Source organism: Charadrius vociferus, unplaced genomic scaffold (assembly GCF_000708025.1).
Source record: "Charadrius vociferus isolate BGI_N301 unplaced genomic scaffold, ASM70802v2 scaffold176, whole genome shotgun sequence".
Taxonomy (NCBI): Eukaryota; Metazoa; Chordata; class Aves; order Charadriiformes; family Charadriidae; genus Charadrius; species Charadrius vociferus.
Window position 1 is genome coordinate 918,615 of NW_009648961.1, and position 18,865 is coordinate 937,479.

The following is an 18,865-nucleotide window of genomic DNA, read 5'->3' on the forward strand; positions in this document are numbered from 1 at the left end:
AGAGGGTCCAGCAAAGGGCAACAAAGATGATTAGGGGACTGGAGCACCTTTCTTATGAGGAAAGGCTGAGGGACTTGGGTCTCTTTAGTCTAGAGAAAAGAAGATTGAGGGGGGATCTTATTAATACATACAAATACTTAATGGGAGGATGCCAGGGGGATGGGAGTAGTCTTTTTTCAGTGGCACCCAGTGATAGGACGAGGGGTAATGGGCATAAACTTGAACATAGGAAGTTCCATCTTAACATGAGAAGGAACTTCTTTACTTTGAGGGTAGTGGAGCACTGGAACAGGCTGCCCAGAGAGGTGGTGGAGTCTCCCACTCTGGAGACATTCAAAACCCGCCTGGACGCTGTTCTTAGGCTGTAGAGTTTTCTAAGCCTGCTCAAAACATTCCTTTCCATTACTTTTTCAAACAAACCCTGACCGACTGATGGAGTACATGAGGTGTATACATGAGGGTAAAATAAACAGCAATGAGCAGAGACACCGTAACACTAATTGACCTTGTGCAGCATTTATGCTCAATCAGTATCATTCAGTAGAATGTCACAGGGTAGCCATGAAATTGTTGTGCTAATGCTCAACCACTGCTGATTAACGTCTTCTGCTTTCTCACCAATTAATATTATGGAGATTTTGAACTCCGATGGGGATAGCACAGCCTCAAATGATGCTATGCTTGTCTTCAAGGAGCAAATAAAATCTGTAGGAGGCTCCTTGTAAGAGTATCCTTTTGTTCAGTTTAAAGGAATAATCTCTAATATTTCTTATTGGGGTATTATTGAAAATGGGATGTGCTTCACCTCCATCTGACAAGCTGAGTACCACTGTGGTGGTTGACTGCTATGGGTCACACTGACAATTATGTGGACTGGAACTTTCCCGTCTAAGGTTACTGTGAGCAATCCTCACTCACAGGGAATACTCCCTGTCAAAGCATGTAGGAGCTGACTATGAGATGCAAACATGGAGGGATGAAAAAAAGAAGTTTCTCAAGGCTGTTTCCACACATCCTTCAGTTTTCTTAGAGGCCGAGAGACTAAGGGGCAGGAGGCTGTTTCCCCTGACTGCTAGGTCTGTTGAAGGGTTTTTAGGGCTTTGTTGGAAAATCTGTGAAAATGGCCAATTAAACAGTGCAGTGCTGCTTAAATTTCTTCTCCCTGGAATGCAAGTATGTTTTTTTTTTTCTAGAAACCCTTCATAAGCTCCAGTTGTCTTTCCCAACTCTGCCATTCAAATCTAGCACTGTTAGTCTAAATTTTTGGATTTTTAGTCTCATCCGTCTGCTGTTCAGGGCCAAAGGTAAGCTGAAGCTGCTTGCAGTCTCCTACAACTGTTACTGAAAGTGGCATACATAAACTCAAGTGATGGATTTTGGAGAAAGTTTGTATGCTCTCCTCAGTTTTTCTCTGCACCCATCTACTTTGCAGCCTTGTTCACAGTCAGTTATCTGGGCTTTTCTTTTTGCTGACTTCAATGTTTTTATTCTGATGAGCTGCACACTATAAAGGTTGGCATAAATAATTTTTTTTACCATTTGCTTAGCACAGAAAGTCTTGGCCTTGTGCAAACAGAAGAAGCTGTGTCCTTAAGGAGTTTACCTGTTTACTTAAGGAGTATCTGAAAGCCAGATCTGCCTGTGTTAGCCATTGCAATGTCATCGTCAGAACAAATTCAGGGTTAGTTCCCACCTTAATTCACGGTTACAGAGGGTGTGTGTAGTGTCAGCTTGGGGCTCCTCTTGAGACATCTTGGTCTAAGGGCACTGGACTGCCAAACTCTGCTTTGACATCCAGAATGCCTGGGTGGCTTTGAAATCCCAGCTGCAGTCAGGAACAGGGCGGAGGCTGGTCCTCTCATGCCCACACATAAAAGATAGAAAAGAGATGTTCTTAGGTGTTGTCACTAGAGTCTTTCTAGAAAATATCTATTTTAAGCAGCAAAAATAATAAAGAGTGGGACATTGTGTAGTGTGGCAGGCAGAAAGTAGCATCCAGAGCAGTGTGGAAAAAGATGGAGATCCTGACTTAGGTGGTAAGGGAGTTTTGGGAAGAAATACAAAGCAAGAATAGATTTTATTCCTCTTTATTTATTCCTTATGAAGTTTCTCATACTGGGCTCTTGGTCCAGAACCTAACATACACTTTGTGGTTTCACTGGTAAAATGTGTTTCTGCATCTTGTACGGTCCATGCAATGTGTAGGAGTGAATGTGAAATACTTCTGTCCTGTGATCAAGTAGCATGTCCTACTTGCTTTGACCCGAACATAAATACCACTGTGGACACAAAGAATGAGAATCAGGTCTGGATATTGCACAGTCTGAAAGTCTCTCATAAAGGGAAGGACAGAGAACAGCAAAGCTGTGAGAAAGGACCAGAGCCTACAAACAGTACTCCAAGACAAGGGCAATTTTTTTTTAATGCCAGACTTGCAAACACAAAGTGCTTACTTGTTCAGGAACATACTAAAGTTAATAAAAATCACTACTTGTCGGCAGTATGGCTGAGAGGTACCTTAGGGTAATCCTGTGCCTTGGAACAATATCTGACACCAAAATTATGTTACTTAGGAGCTCAAATAGTATTTATGTTTGGCAGTATCATATATTTCCATATGCTTTCTTATCCAGTGGTTCTTGGTGGCAGATCCAGCTCTGGCCCCAAAACTGAAGGGGCTGGAGAACATAGCATGTTCTCCAATGTCTGCCTGCCCTACGTGCAAAGGTGGTTGAGGAGGAATAGAGGACTTCTAGCTCCTCCTTGTAAAACTGTGCCTGATGATGATGTTTATGACTCGCTTTCAATAGGCTGTCTCATATCCTTGATCTAGTGTCCTTGATCAGGCATCAGGTTGATGTAAATCAAGCTGCCCACACGCACCTTGAGCTGTAGAGAACGTAAAATCTGAGTCATTCTGATACAAATACAAAACTTTCTGACATCAGAAAGAAAGAAAACAAAACTCAAGTACTTTGGCATTCAGCTATTTAGAAGTTACTTTAAAATACACCCTTCCCCCCATTTCATAAATTAAGTTGGGATTTATTTCCAAAATGCTAATCAATTTTAGTGGCACAAAGTGACTGTGATTTTTAAATGTATTCCATCTCTGTGTCGCTGTAATTCCAACAAACACCATTCAATTTACATTGCATTTTGTTGGGTCCTAATAAACATTGCAAATATAAAATGTATCTAAATTTCATAGTCCTGCAAGGTGTCATTATATAGGATTGTGGAAGGTGGTTGCACATATTAGTGAGGAAAGTAACTTAATTTTTTATTAGGGTGGTGGCATTGTTCAAAACTGGGGGCTGGGAAGTTACAGAGTAATATAGACTACATGGCAAATATTTGACATTTTAACATTCCTTTCCATCATACATGTGTGAGGGATGTACCTATATTTTGTCACGTGAGTGGGTGAGGTTTAATATTGCTAGTGTGTTTAGCTTCCACCTTACAGAAGGCTTTGTATTGCTTAGTTCTGTTTCAGAGTAACTTTCACATTTGCTTATTTGCTGACCTAGTATGCTGGTGAACTTAGCTACACAGATAATCAGTGGTGAATCAGGAGATCCAAAAACGACAACTTGAAACAGCGTGTGGAATAAATCAGTACAGAATAAGACAGTTCTGAAATGTGCTTATGTCCTGATTTCTCCACTGAAACAAGGTCACTGAAACAAGATTTCCACTTGAAATAAGGCAGCATACATGTAATCCTCATCTGAATGCATTCACTAAGTAGAAGATAATATATGGCACAGCATATGCAACTGTCCGGTATCTTAGAGAGTGTCTGAAAGACAGAAGCACTGCAGAAGAATTGTTTTATGTAATATAAAGAGGTGGATACTGACAACTGTTAAGGTAGAATTGAGTAATGATAGAGATATTCTATCTTTCAGGAAAACATCATATAAGAAAGAGAACAGTGGAATAATTTTTAAATTAAGCATTAAAGATTATTGCCTGAAAAAGTTGCTCTTGGATACTCGTGATGGTCATGCAAGAGCAAACTACACAACAATTTCATAGTGGCAGAAAAATCTCTTGCTGTTCCATTTTTGCCTTGTAAGATTAACTGTTGTTCTATCTCCAATTCCTACCTTGCTTGAAAATTTTCTGGGTTTTTTTTCATGTTTATCATTCTTCTAAAGAATTGCCGGGTTTGAAAGCAAAAAAATCTTGATACGTAGTTGTCTCCTTGGAGAGAAAGCATCTAAACATCTTTTGACAACCCAGGACATTGGAATCTGAACCCTCAGCTCCACCTCTCATTGTTTGAAAAAAACACACAACACAATATAGGTAGCAGATGACAAATAAAATAGTTATTCTGGATGCATAGAAGATCTTCACCTACTAATTCTTTCTGTTTTGATGCAGTGAGTATTGCAAAATAAGAGAGATGGAAAACAGTGTGATGCTAGTGTCATAAGAATCAAAGTCTGTATCTGAGCTCGTTCTCATCTTTTGCATCCCACAAGCTTGTATCTGAAGACTGAAAATAATTTGCACTGGAAAAATCACTAGAAAATTTCATTTTACTGCTGTGCTCTGGATCTGCTGTAAATTGAAGCTGTTCAAAGCTATCAGGATACACATTTGACAAAAATCAATGGCGTGCTCTGGCCCCCCAGTTTGGAACAAGAGCAAAATTTGAGGAATTGAAAACTAATTGTAGTACAGCTTGTGTTCTAAAACATTCGTGCTTGTCTCTTTCTTCTTGTTTAACAGAGCACAGAACAGATCAGCGCGTTGTGCCGAAACTTCCAAGAAGTCCAGGCAAGCAGTATGGAAGGACAGAAGGACAACCAGGATCCACCTCCACGGCCACTGGCTCGCCACCTTTCTGATGCAGACAGATTGAGGAAAGTCATCCAAGAGCTTATGGACACCGAGAAATCTTATGTCAAGGTACAAAAAAAAAGATAAAATCTGGCTAGCTACAGCCTTGGTTTTGAGGCTCACCATGATTTGTGGATGGTCTTAACATATTTCATGCTTACTTTTCTATAACAGACCTCTACAAGGGCCATAACCTACAAAGTCAAAGTCCATTTATCTGATTGTTCCTGTTGTTTTCAACAGGCTTGCTCCTCTAATAGAGGCTGTAGGATTTGATCTAGTAGGTTTAGTTCTAGTCAATTTGTACTTATATTGGAGAGTGGTAATTTGTGGGGATACCGACAGTATGTTAACACAGGGGTTTTCCAGGGGATGTTTCCATAGTTTTCAAGATGAAAATAAATCTGGTAGAAGAACAGAACAGAGTCTCCTACAAATTAGAAAAAAAAGTTTAATTGTGGAAAATAATACATAATAATTTTTGAATCAGCAAAGCTAAAAGGCACAATTCCAGTTGGTTGTAGCGTCACACATATGTTATTTCTCCTCTGACTGATAAATCCGTAATTTGTTAGATGTGTATCTCTTCTTTTTATAAACCCCAAATTCATGTGGCTGGATGCCCAAAGAAACACGAAGACATTGATTTCATTGACATTGATTCATTGACATTGATTTCACTCATCAAGGAGGAATCATTCATCAAGGAGGAATCATCTACTTTGCTGGATCTTAAAACACGTACTTACAGATATTGGTACTTGCTGCAATAACGTATATGGGAGAGAAGAGAAAACGCTTTCAGTCTGCTGGGGTTACTACATCCACCAATACACTAATACAGCCATATGCTGTAAAGCTTGGGGAAGCTTTACAGAACACGAACCCCCATGTACGTTTCTTATAGAGGAATCGCTTGAACAAAGGCATGACCCTGAGGGTCACTGACATGTGTGAAATTTTGCAGCAGGCAAAATCCTGACAGCTTGCACGTACTCGTTGTGGTGTTCTCAGGGAGGTGCTCATTATTCCTTCTCCATAAGAATTCCTGCCATTTCTCTTCTCAGGGTTGGAGAGCCCTGCAGTGGGTGCCAGCCCTGCCATCATGTGTTTGTTGGTGTGGGATAGTAAGTCTTCAAAAGTGGCACCAATTCTTTGAAGAAGTGACTGAAAAAGTTCCTAATCATGCCCTCCCAACAACATAACTGAATACATTAATACCTAATAGGATTTTAAAATGTTACATGACCTTCTGGGTATTACTACCGATGTTTAAATGAGTGGCTATTTATATGGTTTATCTAACATGCACGATTAAAACATTTGATGCTGTTCATATACATGGACTTTTTAGAAAGCCATCATCTGTAACATTTTCTCCTCATGCTATACTAAAATATAATTTGTTATAATCAAGCTGTAAAGCCTTAAAGATGAAACAAAAATGTTACACTGAAATCAATTTGCATCTAATTTAGCAATCACTGTAGTGCTAACAACACGCAGGTGATTTTGTCACAGGAAAGGAATTATATATCTAGTGCATTCCTGAAAATTACCCCTATCCCACAGTTGTTGTATAAAGAACAATTTTAAACTGTTACATAAAAACTGAAGGAGTTCTGTTTCTTGCAGGACTTGAGCTGCCTCTTCAAGCTATACTTGGAGCCCCTTCAAAACGAAACCTTCCTTACCCAGGATGAGGTGAGGGAATAACTGAAAGATGTGCTTTTGATTCTTTTATGGGTTAAGACCTTGGCATTTGGGTCTTTCATTGCTGAGAGCACGACAGAAAAAGCAAACAGTGAACATAATAGGAATTACAGTAGTCAGTGCCTTTCTGTCGGGTGTGTGCGTCACCTCCTTTTTTAAATGGTAATTGTTCTTCTGACTTAATTCCCAAGAAATCTGTGCTTTTTTGTAAGGTTTTTTGATATAAAAATCGTTTGAAAAGTATCAACGAAGAAGTTGTTGTCCTTTGCAACCTCTGTGTGTCACATCTCCTTAGTGGACTGCTTTCACAAGACCACTGTTAGGTGTGTGGAGTGCAGTACTTCATACACTGATGTTTTTCGCAGATGGAGTCCTTGTTCGGCAGTCTGCCAGAAATGCTGGATTTCCAGAAGGTGTTTTTAGAGACCCTTGAAGATGGAATATCTTCTTCCTCAGATTTTAATACACTGGAAACGCCATCCCAGTTCCGGGTAAATATTTCATCGTTTACTACTTGGTAATGTGCCTGCAAGTGTTTGTGAAAATCTGGCTTTAAGAACTCTTAAGTTTCATGTGGTTGCTTTTGCTTTTGAAGCTTTACTTTGGATTACAGGCATCTATTCAGCAGTGAAAGATAAGTGCTATTTTTCATGGTTTTATCTTCCTCTTTCCCACGGCAGAAGATGAAACATGGAAGGTGCAGCATGGACTTTGAGTATGCTATAAGCTAGCAAAGCTTATGATGCAGAACTCCTGTGTAGAAAGGTTATTGTCACTGGGCTGAATTCTGCCCTGCCCTGTGCTCCTCCCCGCTGTGCCCAGTTCACCCGCTACAGACTCTAGGAGCTTTTCCTGTTAAATGCTGCATGAGTTGCTCATGCTGTGAGGTCCAAGAAGAGGGCCCACACAGTGTAAATGGCTGTAGACTATGTCCTTGCTGTGCTGTCCTGCTCACAGAGGCACCACGCAGTACCTGCCCGAACTGTAAGAAGCAGATTCCCCGGAGATGGTGTCATGGTCACAGGACCAGGCGCAACTGCTGCCAGGTCTCCTGAACACTTGCTGCCTTTTGTGGAGCAAACATTGATTAAAAAGAGGGGAGAGGGCTTCTCTCCTCCTCCCCCTCCTCCCCCTCCCCCTCCTCCTCCTCCTCCTCCCTCACTACTACTCTTTTTTATCTGTGCTTCGGGAAGCATTTTTCTAAAAACATCTTCCTTGTGATTCAGTCCCTCCCACATCTTCCCAACCTCCCCTTCATCCAAGAGCATCAGAGGTGCCTTGTAATTACCATCTGCCTGAAAGAAGGAAAGCAGTTGGAAAGCAGTCCTCCGTGTTTGTTTTACACTGCCCCTTCGTGCTTTGGCACTTTTGTGCCTTGCTTCCTATTGCTCGTCTGTTTTCCCAGCACAAGATACCCTGTTACATGTCTGTTGATTTTTGTTCCTGTGCTGCTTGAAAGATACAGTGAGACAGAGTGACTGCAGTGGTCTTACCTGCTTGGGGAGAATGGAGAAAACTGCAGGCTTTGCCTATATAGGCTGAACTCTGTGCCCAGAAAAATATAGAAATGTTCTGGCGTTACTACCAATAGTATATTCACGATTTTTTTCATATATATATAAAATATGTATAGAAATATAGGATATGTATAGAAATCTAGCAAAAAATCACAGCGTTAAGCCTCTGCGTTATGTGCCTGAACATTTATTTAAGATACTAGTAATGAATTAATATTTTGATTGTGTTGATTTCAGAAATTGCTGTTTTCCCTTGGAGGCTCCTTTCTGTATTATGCTGACCACTTTAAACTGTACAGTGGCTTCTGCGCAAACCACATCAAAGTTCAGAAAGTTCTCGAGAGAGGTAACTTATTGTCTTCAATATTGTAATTCATTTGCATGACTTCAAACTGCAGTGAACTGCCATAACAAAACTTGTCGACTTGCAGAGAATACTGGTACAAAACAAGGGCAAATTGGGTATCTTTCAATAGGAGTAGCTACGATCTGCAGTTCTGCTGAAGTATGATATAGAACTGAAGGGGTAAGGTTCCTTTTGTAACATCCAGACAGTAACCTAAGTAGCTACAGAAACATCTTTCAAAAGTTTGTGCCGTCTGCAGATTCAGTTCATCCTCCGAGAAGAAGCAAAAAATGGCGGAATAACTTAGGAATTACTTCCTCTGCCATCGCTTTATACATTTGACCCAGAAGAAGCCTGCAGTGCAGTGGAAAAATTACATTGCGCAATAATGTTGCCTTGATATAATCGCTCTTTTAGCTCTTATGTATGTTATTTAATGCAGAAATGATTATGAAATGAATAGTGTAAACTGCTTTGTTTGAAGTATCGAAAAGGGTGAGGCTTTTGGTGCTGGTTACAAGTTGCAGTTCTGTGCGTTCAAGTTATTGTAGCTTCTATGGCTTCCATGTTCAACCGACCAACTCTTTTATTTACATCTAGCCAAAACAGATAGTGCCTTTAAGGCCTTTCTGGATGCTCGAAATCCCACAAAGCAACATTCTTCTACACTGGAGTCGTATCTCATAAAGCCTGTGCAGAGAGTGCTAAAATATCCTCTGCTTTTAAAAGAGCTGGTGTCTCTGACAGACAACGAGAGTGAGGAGCACTATCATTTGACAGGTAACTTCTTCCTTTCTTCTACAGGAATGAATATGAGTTAAGGTTTATTCCAGTCCTCTCTGAAGACGCAGGTAGCTGTTCTGGTAGATAACACAGAATTCATCAAAACTTAAGAGAGAATTCCCTCCCTCTCCTTAAAAATAATAAGCAGCTTTTTTGTGCTTTTAGCAAAAAGTCCTAGTTGGTGTGTCCAAGTTCCCTTGAGAGTGTCCAAGTCCCTTTGAGAAGTAGATATGCCCAGGATTTGCCATGACACATAGGACTGGGGTCTTTCTCCTCAATTCTTGCGCAAGAGCATGTCAGGTCATAGTGTTGGCTTTTTGTTGGGTATTTTTCCCCACTTGGGAAACACTGACCAAAGCTCCATCTTGTGGTGGTTATTCAGTTATTGAAATGTGTCAAAGTTTAACAGTGCAACAGAAGGAAATTTTAGGGTTTTGAGGTTTGGCTGTCACTCTTGCTTGCATAGAAGGGATCTGTGTCAAAGCTTTGCAGTCTTCCCACATAGAAAGACTTGTCTGTCTACTATATATTAGAGTTGATTGCTTTTCTCTGCTCACATGCTTGGGACTTCACCCTGGCAAATTCCAGTTCAGGTCTGTCAGCACCTGGTGGATGGAAGTCTAGAGATTTATTTTATGGATTGCTTGTCACTTTAACAAAATAGATTCAGGCAAAATACACTGTCAGCAAAAAGTCATGAGGCTGTTACTGACTTAAAAGGGAGCTTCTCATACTGCTCCCTTATCCTTACAACCAGGCTGGGGGTGACTTACTTGTAGGTCAGGACGGATGCCAAACGGCTAAAAGGCTGCACCATTAAGAGCTGGCAGGACTGGGGAAACCAAGTGCCTTTCTCCATCTCCTTTCTGAATTAACACAAAAGTCTAATGAAATCTAGTGTCACTCTTGCATAGAAAACAACATGTAAACAAAACCTGGCCACCAGCATTTAATTTCATGGTTGCAATCCATGAGGAGCTTGTACAACTCAGCGCTGTCTTTCTTTGCCTATTCTGTGCTAAGCCAAAGGCAATTTGTTTCCATTAAAGCTCATCGGATGACTTGTCCTAGAGTGGGTGTAGATTACTCTAGAGATCCTAGTGGCCTTATGTGTACGAGAGGTAAAACCTAACCGTGTTTACTATCATGTCGATAGGAATATTCATATATTTGGGGGCTCATCACTGGAATGTGTATTGCAGCCTTTTCAGTCACTTAAGACAGTAGACAAGCATTTTTCACTTACTGTTATTAAGAAGCATAACTCCTACTGTTGCTATGAGAAAGAACCAATATAAAGCTAGAATTCTCTTCACCAAACCTTGGGAACACTGCATCATTTTGCCTGCTTAAAGTGGAATTCAATAAAAAATGTCATATTTAGAAAATACGGTTGAATAATGTAGCTGTCTATGGAATTTTTGAACCTTATAGAAGCGCTGAAGGCAATGGAAAAAGTAGCAAGTCACATCAACGAGATGCAGAAGATATATGAAGATTATGGCACTGTGTTTGACCAACTGGTTGCAGATCAAAGTGGAACCGAGAAGGAGGTAAGAGAAGGAACGTGTTTTATTCACTCCTGAAGCATTATCCCGTTTGCCATTGGGTGGTTTATTTCTTCCTGGGGTAATTTGGGGAACTTACTTGTGCTGGGCTTCCTCCATTCTCCTTTAATATTTTCACTTCCATTTCATATCTGTCTGTCAAGTTTCTTTTTGTCAGTAGGTTATGGTAAAATTTTCAGACAGCTGCCAGAGCCGCCTTCTGGTCTGACAGGAATTGGAAGCAGGAGTAGACATAATTCTCAGTAGGAAAAATCCTCCTCTTCTCAAATGTTGCCGAGATTATCCATGCCCCAAGGCATTCAGATTTTAAGCTATAGAGTTTTTAAGTTCTTAAGATATTTTTTTCACCCATATAAATGAAAATGGCAATTTGAGGGATTTCATATTAAGGTCTGTTATTCTCATTCTCTACACTTCTAGTGCTGAGGCATCCACGGGTATTTGTCAAAGCAAAAACCATTAGTTAAACAGGCTGTGTGCATGCATCTCCCGGAACTGGGGCAGCAAGGTCTCAGCTTAGCTATTTCTGTCAAACAATTACTAAGCAGATCAAATCTGTAAAGGTGAAGATCAGATATGAGAAATGCCATCTCGGTTGTTTTATTTCCTCCTAGTAAAAGCCAAATCGCCCCCGTTGGTCTCCTATCATTTATGGGGAAACAAAACTTGACAGCCTGGGAGTTTCTTCACAGTGTTATGTTGTGTCCCACAGAAGAAAGCAACCTCAGAGTACAAGACCTCCATTAATTCTGCCATTGGCATTGTCATTAATACTAATTACTCTATAAAAATTAAAGATACTTACAGCTAATAAATCACCCAGTTCACAACTGGCTATATGTAAGTGAGAGATCATCAGATCAACTTCATATTCTTTGAAGTTATTAACAGTAAGAACTTCTATCCAGCTTCCATAAATTAGGGGCTATTAATTTTTATAGTTGCTACCTATTTTTAAAAGGGGATTTACTCGCACTTTTCCTGCCATAGTGCTGATCTCTGTCTTTCTGTACATACAGTAAATACAGAAAACATAGATCCTTCAAGTTCTTAATGTGTACCATTAACATTTTACTCACATGTGGATCACAGAACTGATGTATGTATTTATACTGTTTGTTTATATTATCTACTGTTATAATTTAATACAGGTGACAGAGCTTTCAATGGGAGAACTTCTGATGCACTCTACAGTTTCCTGGCTGAATCCTTTCCCATCACTGGGCAAAGCAAGAAAAGACCTTGAACTTACAGTGTTTGGTAAGTGTCTTCTTTAATGACTCTCTGCTCTTTCGAATCTATAGATTAACACATTAAATCTTCTCACAAGATGAAAGCCACCGTCTCCTTTCCCTGCAGCCATATCAAGGGTAGACTTACATCTGAAAAAATACATAGTTATATTTTGTAATATGAGAAGTGAAAAGTTTCCATTCGTTTGTTTGCTGTTTGCTCTGTGAGCCAACCTCAACTGCTCTCCTGCCTATATGTAAGCTATGGCAATTAATGATTTTCAAGAGACAATATTCTCTTTAGAACAATCTGCTAAACCAAGCTTTCAAAGGAGGCTGGTAGGAAAATAGTGATTTATTCTACTCTTGGGAATTTAGGCTAAGCTCTGCTTTACAGCTACTGCATCAAAATGCCCATCCAGATTATGAGAAATGAATGTGGAAATAAGAACATACAACCAAGAGTTTTATTTAATAGTATATATATGATTAATCATGTAGTAATTACCTAATTAATTAAATCTTCCAGTGAGACTTGTCCATTTCTTTAAAAAATATTTCTTTAAAATGTCATTGGATAAACACCTACAGAACAACTCAGGTTGAGAAGAGACAAGTTTCTCTTTCTCAGGGCTGTCGTGCACTCCTTCCTCAGGAAGCACGACAGGTTAGGGGAGGGGATGCTTCTAACTGAAGAACGAACAGGAGCTACCTCCCAGGTTCCTTGGATGAGGTGCACAGTGATCCATGTATGCCAGACGCTTCCCAGCAGGACACATATGAATGAATGGCAGACTACTCATCTGCCGCTTGGGAAACCGAGTTTTATTCTCACTTCAAACCCTATGCGGGCAGCTTAGAAAATGTACATAATGTGTGGAACAGAGGGAAACTGCCAAGCTCTGGGGCAAATGCTGTGCTCGCTATGGCTGCATCCTGGCTTCGTGCAGGGATGAGACTCAACTGCATACCATTGCCCCTCTCTCCTCTTCCACTGGAAGGAAACGTGGATGTATGAGCAAGGATAGAGCTATACTGCCCTTGAGTTCGATCTGGGATCCAGGACTGCTCTGCAGAGCCATCCCGTAGTTCAGCTGCAGTTTCAATGCCCCTGTGTTTCTGTTCCTCCTTACAGATGAGAGAGAACATGTCCCTGCCTCCCTGGAGGCTGAAAGATTAGATTATGTTAGTGAGCCGCTCCAGTGGGATGTAGCGAATGGAAAAGCAGGAATTGAGATGTTTGCGTTTCCAACTAAGCAAATGCTGAACTGCAGGAAGAACAGACTTCGTGTCCTTTTTCACAGCCCTCTCTTGCTATAGGCCCTTCATGCCAGTTGAAAACGTCCACCGATTACAAAAAGAAAATCTGAACCTTTACATCTACATCTGCTGTGTTTGTTTATGTGAAGACTGCTTCACATACCAGGAGATAGGCTGCTGGTACTTTCAGAATAAAGATGCAGAATGGCTTCATCCTAAATGTTTAGAACAAAATCTGAGGAAAGAGTACTGCCATTGCATGAACAAGTGTAGGATGAAAACCCCAGTTGTCATCTTAATACAGGGCAGGTGCTTTTCAATCGGTTTGCGTATCTCATCCTTCACAGTCCTGTGACTACAATCACCAGCTTCCCCCAGATAATATTTTCATTGAATATTACACCTGTAGTTAACAGTTTTCCTTTTTCTCTTTCCTTTTTAGTTTTTAAGAGGGCTGTAATTCTGGTGTATAAGGAGAACTACAAACTGAAAAAGAAAATGGTAAGTCTGGTATCAGTGGAGGTGGTGGGTGTTCGTGCACAGGATCCTGCTGCAGGGTGAGATGGACCATACCGGTGTTGAAGGGGGAGCGACTGTGGTGAAATGCCACCTTCCCTCGCTAGGCTGGAATTCTAGCTATCACAGCCAAAACAAGTGCTCAGTATCTGTGTAGCAATAAATATTATTTGTTATTTAGTAAGCAGCAGCGTCTTCTCTGTGTGAGCCCCATGTTAGTTCCGTCAGGTGGAATATGAAACATTACCATAAAGAAATCATTGATTCTTCCAGGTGGTGTTTACAACGGCCCACCTTAACGTAGCATGGAGGTTAAAGACCTCTGTTTATAGACCCTCGATCACCCTGGAAGGAAAGGAAAAGGGGCTTTTTTAACATCACCTCCTCTGTCCCCATTTACGAAACTGGAACGCTGAAGTCAAGTAGCAAGTTGTATATCCTGAGTACCAGCAGTCCAGTGGTGAAGTACTGCACCATGTTTACCATAACAGATGGAGGGGCTCTAAAAGCAGCAGCAGCAGCTACATGATTAATGTATTCTGCTAATCAACAGTCTGCTGGTTTCTTCACGGGACACTTGTTCCCTAGTAGTACTTATATGCAAAGTATTATTTTTGTCCATTAAAAACAAGTGCTCTTAAAAGTTGAAGCAATTACAATTTCCAAAGGTTGTGTCTATCACCATTTCAACTACATTTGCAAGCACATACTAGGGTACTGAAGGAAAAAAGTCTAATGAATTTAGTTTCTCTTCAGAGGCAGCTCTTTTAAGAGTAACACAAAAATCCCTGCTTTTTTACTGTTATTTCTTAGAAATATCCTTGTTGTTTTTCTTTTTGCAGCCTACTAATGTTCGTGCTGCACATAATTACGGTGACTTGGATCCATTTAAATTTCGTTGGCTGATTCCTTTATCTGCTCTTCAAGTTCGACTGGGGAACACAGCAGGTAATTCCCTTCCACTGAATACTTTAGGACTGAAGGCTTTTCTGGGATTTGGTAATACTGCTTCTTCCCTATGTCTTTCTGGAGCCTCCGGAAACAGGCAGGTGTAGACAAAACAGTATCTACTGCTGTCTCTGTACCCTGGGGGTACAGGCGCGATGCATTAACAGACTTTCTTTGGTACGTTGGCTTCTTCTGTGAGTTCAGGAAGGTGCAACATGATGTGAAGGAATGACAGAATGGAAATCCCCGATGAAAAGACACCATGAACAGGAAGGTGATTTACCATGGTTGACGTCCTGGTGACGCCCTTATGCTGTGTGGGTGCTCACCCTTGTGTTTTTCCAAATGTAGGAAAGTTGACTGTATAATTTGTGGTAGTAGGCTGTGTTCTTATTTTCCCTTTGAGTTTATTTTCATGATCCTATCCAGTTCTATATCTTCTGTAAAGCGTTGCTGGGTGTTTAGTGTCTTGCACACTTGAGAGAAGACCTTCTAGGGCTGGAAGACAGTGAGAAGCATTAAGAATGGGGGAAAGCAACTCTCCAAGAGAGAAGGTCAAGTTAGCAAAAGCAGCACTGGCTGGGCTGTGCAACAGGAGAGTTCAGGGGACTTTGGGTTCCACCTCGGGTGAGATCTTCTGTGGATCCACCTATGCCTATGTTAACACTGCCTTCAGAAGAGGAGCTCTACACTGTTTTTTCTAATGCCAAAAGTTTTGTGAAGTATATATAAAAACAATGTTTCCTTCCATGCACAGGTACAGAGAACAGCTGTGTCTGGGAACTGATTCACACTAAGTCAGAACTAGAAGGCAGGCCAGAAACAATTTTTCAATTGTGCAGCAGGTAAGATGCACATGGAGGTTCTATTTGACGAATCACATTAATAGAATTTAAAAAATCAAATATTTTTCCCCACGTGACCTTTGCATCAGCACTTCTAATGCGGCTCTCTCTCTTTGAATCCAGGCAGTACGCCAGTGTTTAACTGCAGTACGTATAATAATTTGAAATGGGAGGGAATTTGGCGCAGTGATCCAATGTCAGCAATCTGCACAGACGTGTGATCATAAATTCCGGTTCAATATGGGCAAAGTAACTGATTTTATCAGACTCTCAGTTGGTTAGCAGAAATCACCTTCTGATAAAGACCACTTAAGGGGTGATCCCTCGATACAGAAATTACCTTGCAGGCTGTTTTTGTAAGGGAAAGTAACCAAGATCGCAAACCACGTGTGCAAAAAGGCTAACACAAAGATGTTAGCTGCAGAACCTACTACTAAAGCAAACTACTGAAAAAAACACTGCACATCAGCAGAAAGGAGGCGGGTAGATTTTATCCTTATAGCATCTTACTTCAGAGGGGAAAATTAGGTTATCTGTTTTCAACTTGCAGTGACTGTGAGAACAAGACTAACATTGTGAAGGTGATCCGCTCTATTTTGCGGGAGAATTTCAGACGTCACATAAAATGTGAGCTACCACTGGAGAAAACATGTAAAGATCGCCTTGTCCCACTCAAGAACCGTGTACCTGCAACAGCCAAACTGGGTAAGAAACACATTCTCTAAGTTGAAAAATAGAGTGTGGACTCCAGAGCTGGCAGAAGAATTATTATGACGACGTAGTGTGTCATGTGCCAGACCCACAAATCCCATTTGTTTTTCTGGCTGGAGAGGTGGTAGAGTTTCTCCATAACTCAGTGCGTGACAAGGGCTAGACCAGATAAGCACGCTTGCCCTCCCCTCCACTGTGATAGGTCATTAGCTCTCTTAAGGGGGAAGATTTAATAAGGCCCAAATTAATTTTGCTGGGAAGCAATGGACTCCCTTTGGCATGCAGTATTAGTGTTCTTTCCTCTGCGTTCCCTTCAGTAACTCAGCCCTAATAATATTTAAAACTGAAACAACTGGCAAAAGGCAGGGGTCTTGCTTCTTCCAGTGCACCAAATCTGCATCCCAGCAGATACCCTAATTAAGTACAGGCTTCAGACATTTTAGTTAAATGAGTAGCTACTAGTATTTCAAGTTCTCCATCGGTTTAGTTGTCTGTAAAATCCCCTTAACATCACAAGAACTGGGACAGTTCAACTCCTACCTACAACGTGGCCCTCCAGTGCTTGAGGTGCCTGAATCTATCTTGCTTTCCTGCAGATGTGTGTAAAACATTACTAGTGTCTCTGGAGGATTTTGTACGTATTTCACATCAAGGCAAGCATATAGCCCTGGGATAGGTGGAATGAAAACTCTGACACAGGATCGCACTGTCGGTATCAGAATGCTGACACATCTGACCCAGGATGATTATCAAATGTGACTATGTACACTGTAATTATAAGTGGGATATTGAGACAGATAGTATAACAGCCGCTCTTTTGCTGAAAAAATAAAACTGCCTTTTTCCACTGCACAGCTTCCACGAGGTCCTTGAGGGTACTGAAGAATTCATCCAGTACCGAGTGGAACGGTGACCCGGGGAAAGGCACCTTCCAGGACTCAGATGAGTGCAGCCTGAGCAGCAGCACTCAGAGCAGCAGCTGCCACACCGCCGAGAGCATACAGGAGCCCAAAAATTCGTCTCCCGATAAACAAATACAGAGCTGCGCATCTGACTTCTCTAATGTTCTTGTCAAAGAATCTGATATTCTCAGTGATGACGACGACGATGATGACTATCAGAGCCTAAAGAAGGACAGCCCTACAAAAGACATTGAAATACAGTTCCAACGGCTGAAGATTTCAGAGGAACCAAGTGCTGACGCTGAACAGGATCAGGCTGCTGAAAATGAAGAAGGAGATGGCTTGGAGACAGGACAGCATCCAAAACTGGTGCGTGGCCATTTCTGCCCAGTGAAGAGAAAAGTAAACAGCACAAAGCGTAACAGAGGAACTTTAATGGCAATGCAAGAACGTCACCAGTCCCTTGACAGTCACTCTGATGCTGCACAACTGGATCTGAACTCTATTTTAGAGAGAGAATTTAGCGTCCAGAGTTTAACATCTGTAGTTAATGAGGACTGTTTTTATGAAGCTGTGGAGAAGCATGGGAAATCGTAGCTTTCTAAGCACTATATTTAAAGTATTCATTTGAAGTCCACATAAAATTCAACAAACTTATTTTGCTTTAAAACTAGTAAATTCATGGAAGCTGCAGGAAAACTATCTGATTTTGTGCACTAATAACATTTTTTCCACAAAAACAGCTGTAAAGGATTCTTAAGTTATTTTAATTTATTGTGGATCAAAAATAGATTAAGTTGGCCAAGGTCTGTAAATTAGTTCATCCCTTTCAAGCAGTTACTAAGATGATGTAGTGTTCTGGGGCAGGGGAAGGGAAGGATGCTCTCTTTAGTATTTTAAGTAATGTGGAAAAGGTGCTACAGAGTGGCAGAGGGGATTACGATGGAAAGGAGCATTGCAAAATGAATTTTTCAATACCTTGGGCATTTTATTTCTTTGGTTTTCATTTTTGCTTTATTTAAAGCAGAATTAACTTATTTTAATGTGTTTTAGTGCACAATAGTGCAGAAATTTCATTTTTGTATGTTTCAAGATGCTGTTTATACTTTATACATATGTGTAAATACAAAAACAAAGCTTGGCCTGTAATCTTTTATTTGACTGTATTTTTTATTTTCTCTACCAGCCTGTACAGTAAAAGACAAATAAGTATTGTACGTAGCCATGTTTTCTACTTTTTATCATTCTGCCTTTCTCTAGTTGGAGCTTTAAATCCCAAATTCTTTGCTTTTGTATAAATGAGAAGAGTATTAGCAGACCTTAAAGCCATCTGCACACTTTATCCTCCTTTAAGCCAGTCACTTGAGTATATTTATACAAGAGTTTTGGCTTTTTTTTAAATTACTCTGTGCAGTAAGATGTTCCAGGATAAAAAGAGCACAAAAACCCAAACGCCGTCTTACATGCTGAAGTATGAAAAGTACTTTTTCTTACATTTCAAGAACGCACTTTCATTCATATAAAACTCAACTATTTCAGAGGTATCCCGACCTAATTACATGTCTCACAACATACCTTGTTCTTAGTATGTGTTCTAGCTATTCCCCTGAAGTAAAAAGAACCTGTAGGCACCTTGTAACTGGACTGTTCTTTCACTTTTATCTACA

At 40.6% G+C, this 18,865-nt stretch overlaps 1 protein-coding gene across 1 annotated transcript in view; it reads left to right on the forward strand.

Annotated features, from left to right (window-relative positions):
- Positions 1-18,517, forward strand: part of TIAM2 (T-cell lymphoma invasion and metastasis 2) — a 96,706-nt gene extending 78,189 nt beyond the window's left edge. The window contains exons 14-25 of the mRNA XM_009887608.1: positions 4,747-4,926; positions 6,493-6,561; positions 6,936-7,061; positions 8,325-8,433; positions 9,034-9,213; positions 10,651-10,769; positions 11,936-12,044; positions 13,719-13,777; positions 14,635-14,740; positions 15,498-15,585; positions 16,136-16,290; positions 17,152-18,517. Of these exons, the coding sequence (XP_009885910.1) occupies positions 4,747-4,926; positions 6,493-6,561; positions 6,936-7,061; positions 8,325-8,433; positions 9,034-9,213; positions 10,651-10,769; positions 11,936-12,044; positions 13,719-13,777; positions 14,635-14,740; positions 15,498-15,585; positions 16,136-16,290; positions 17,152-17,795 (1,944 nt within the window). The 3' untranslated portion in view covers positions 17,796-18,517. The remainder of the gene's footprint in view (positions 1-4,746; positions 4,927-6,492; positions 6,562-6,935; positions 7,062-8,324; positions 8,434-9,033; positions 9,214-10,650; positions 10,770-11,935; positions 12,045-13,718; positions 13,778-14,634; positions 14,741-15,497; positions 15,586-16,135; positions 16,291-17,151) is intronic.
- The last annotated feature ends 348 nt before the right edge of the window (positions 18,518-18,865 follow it).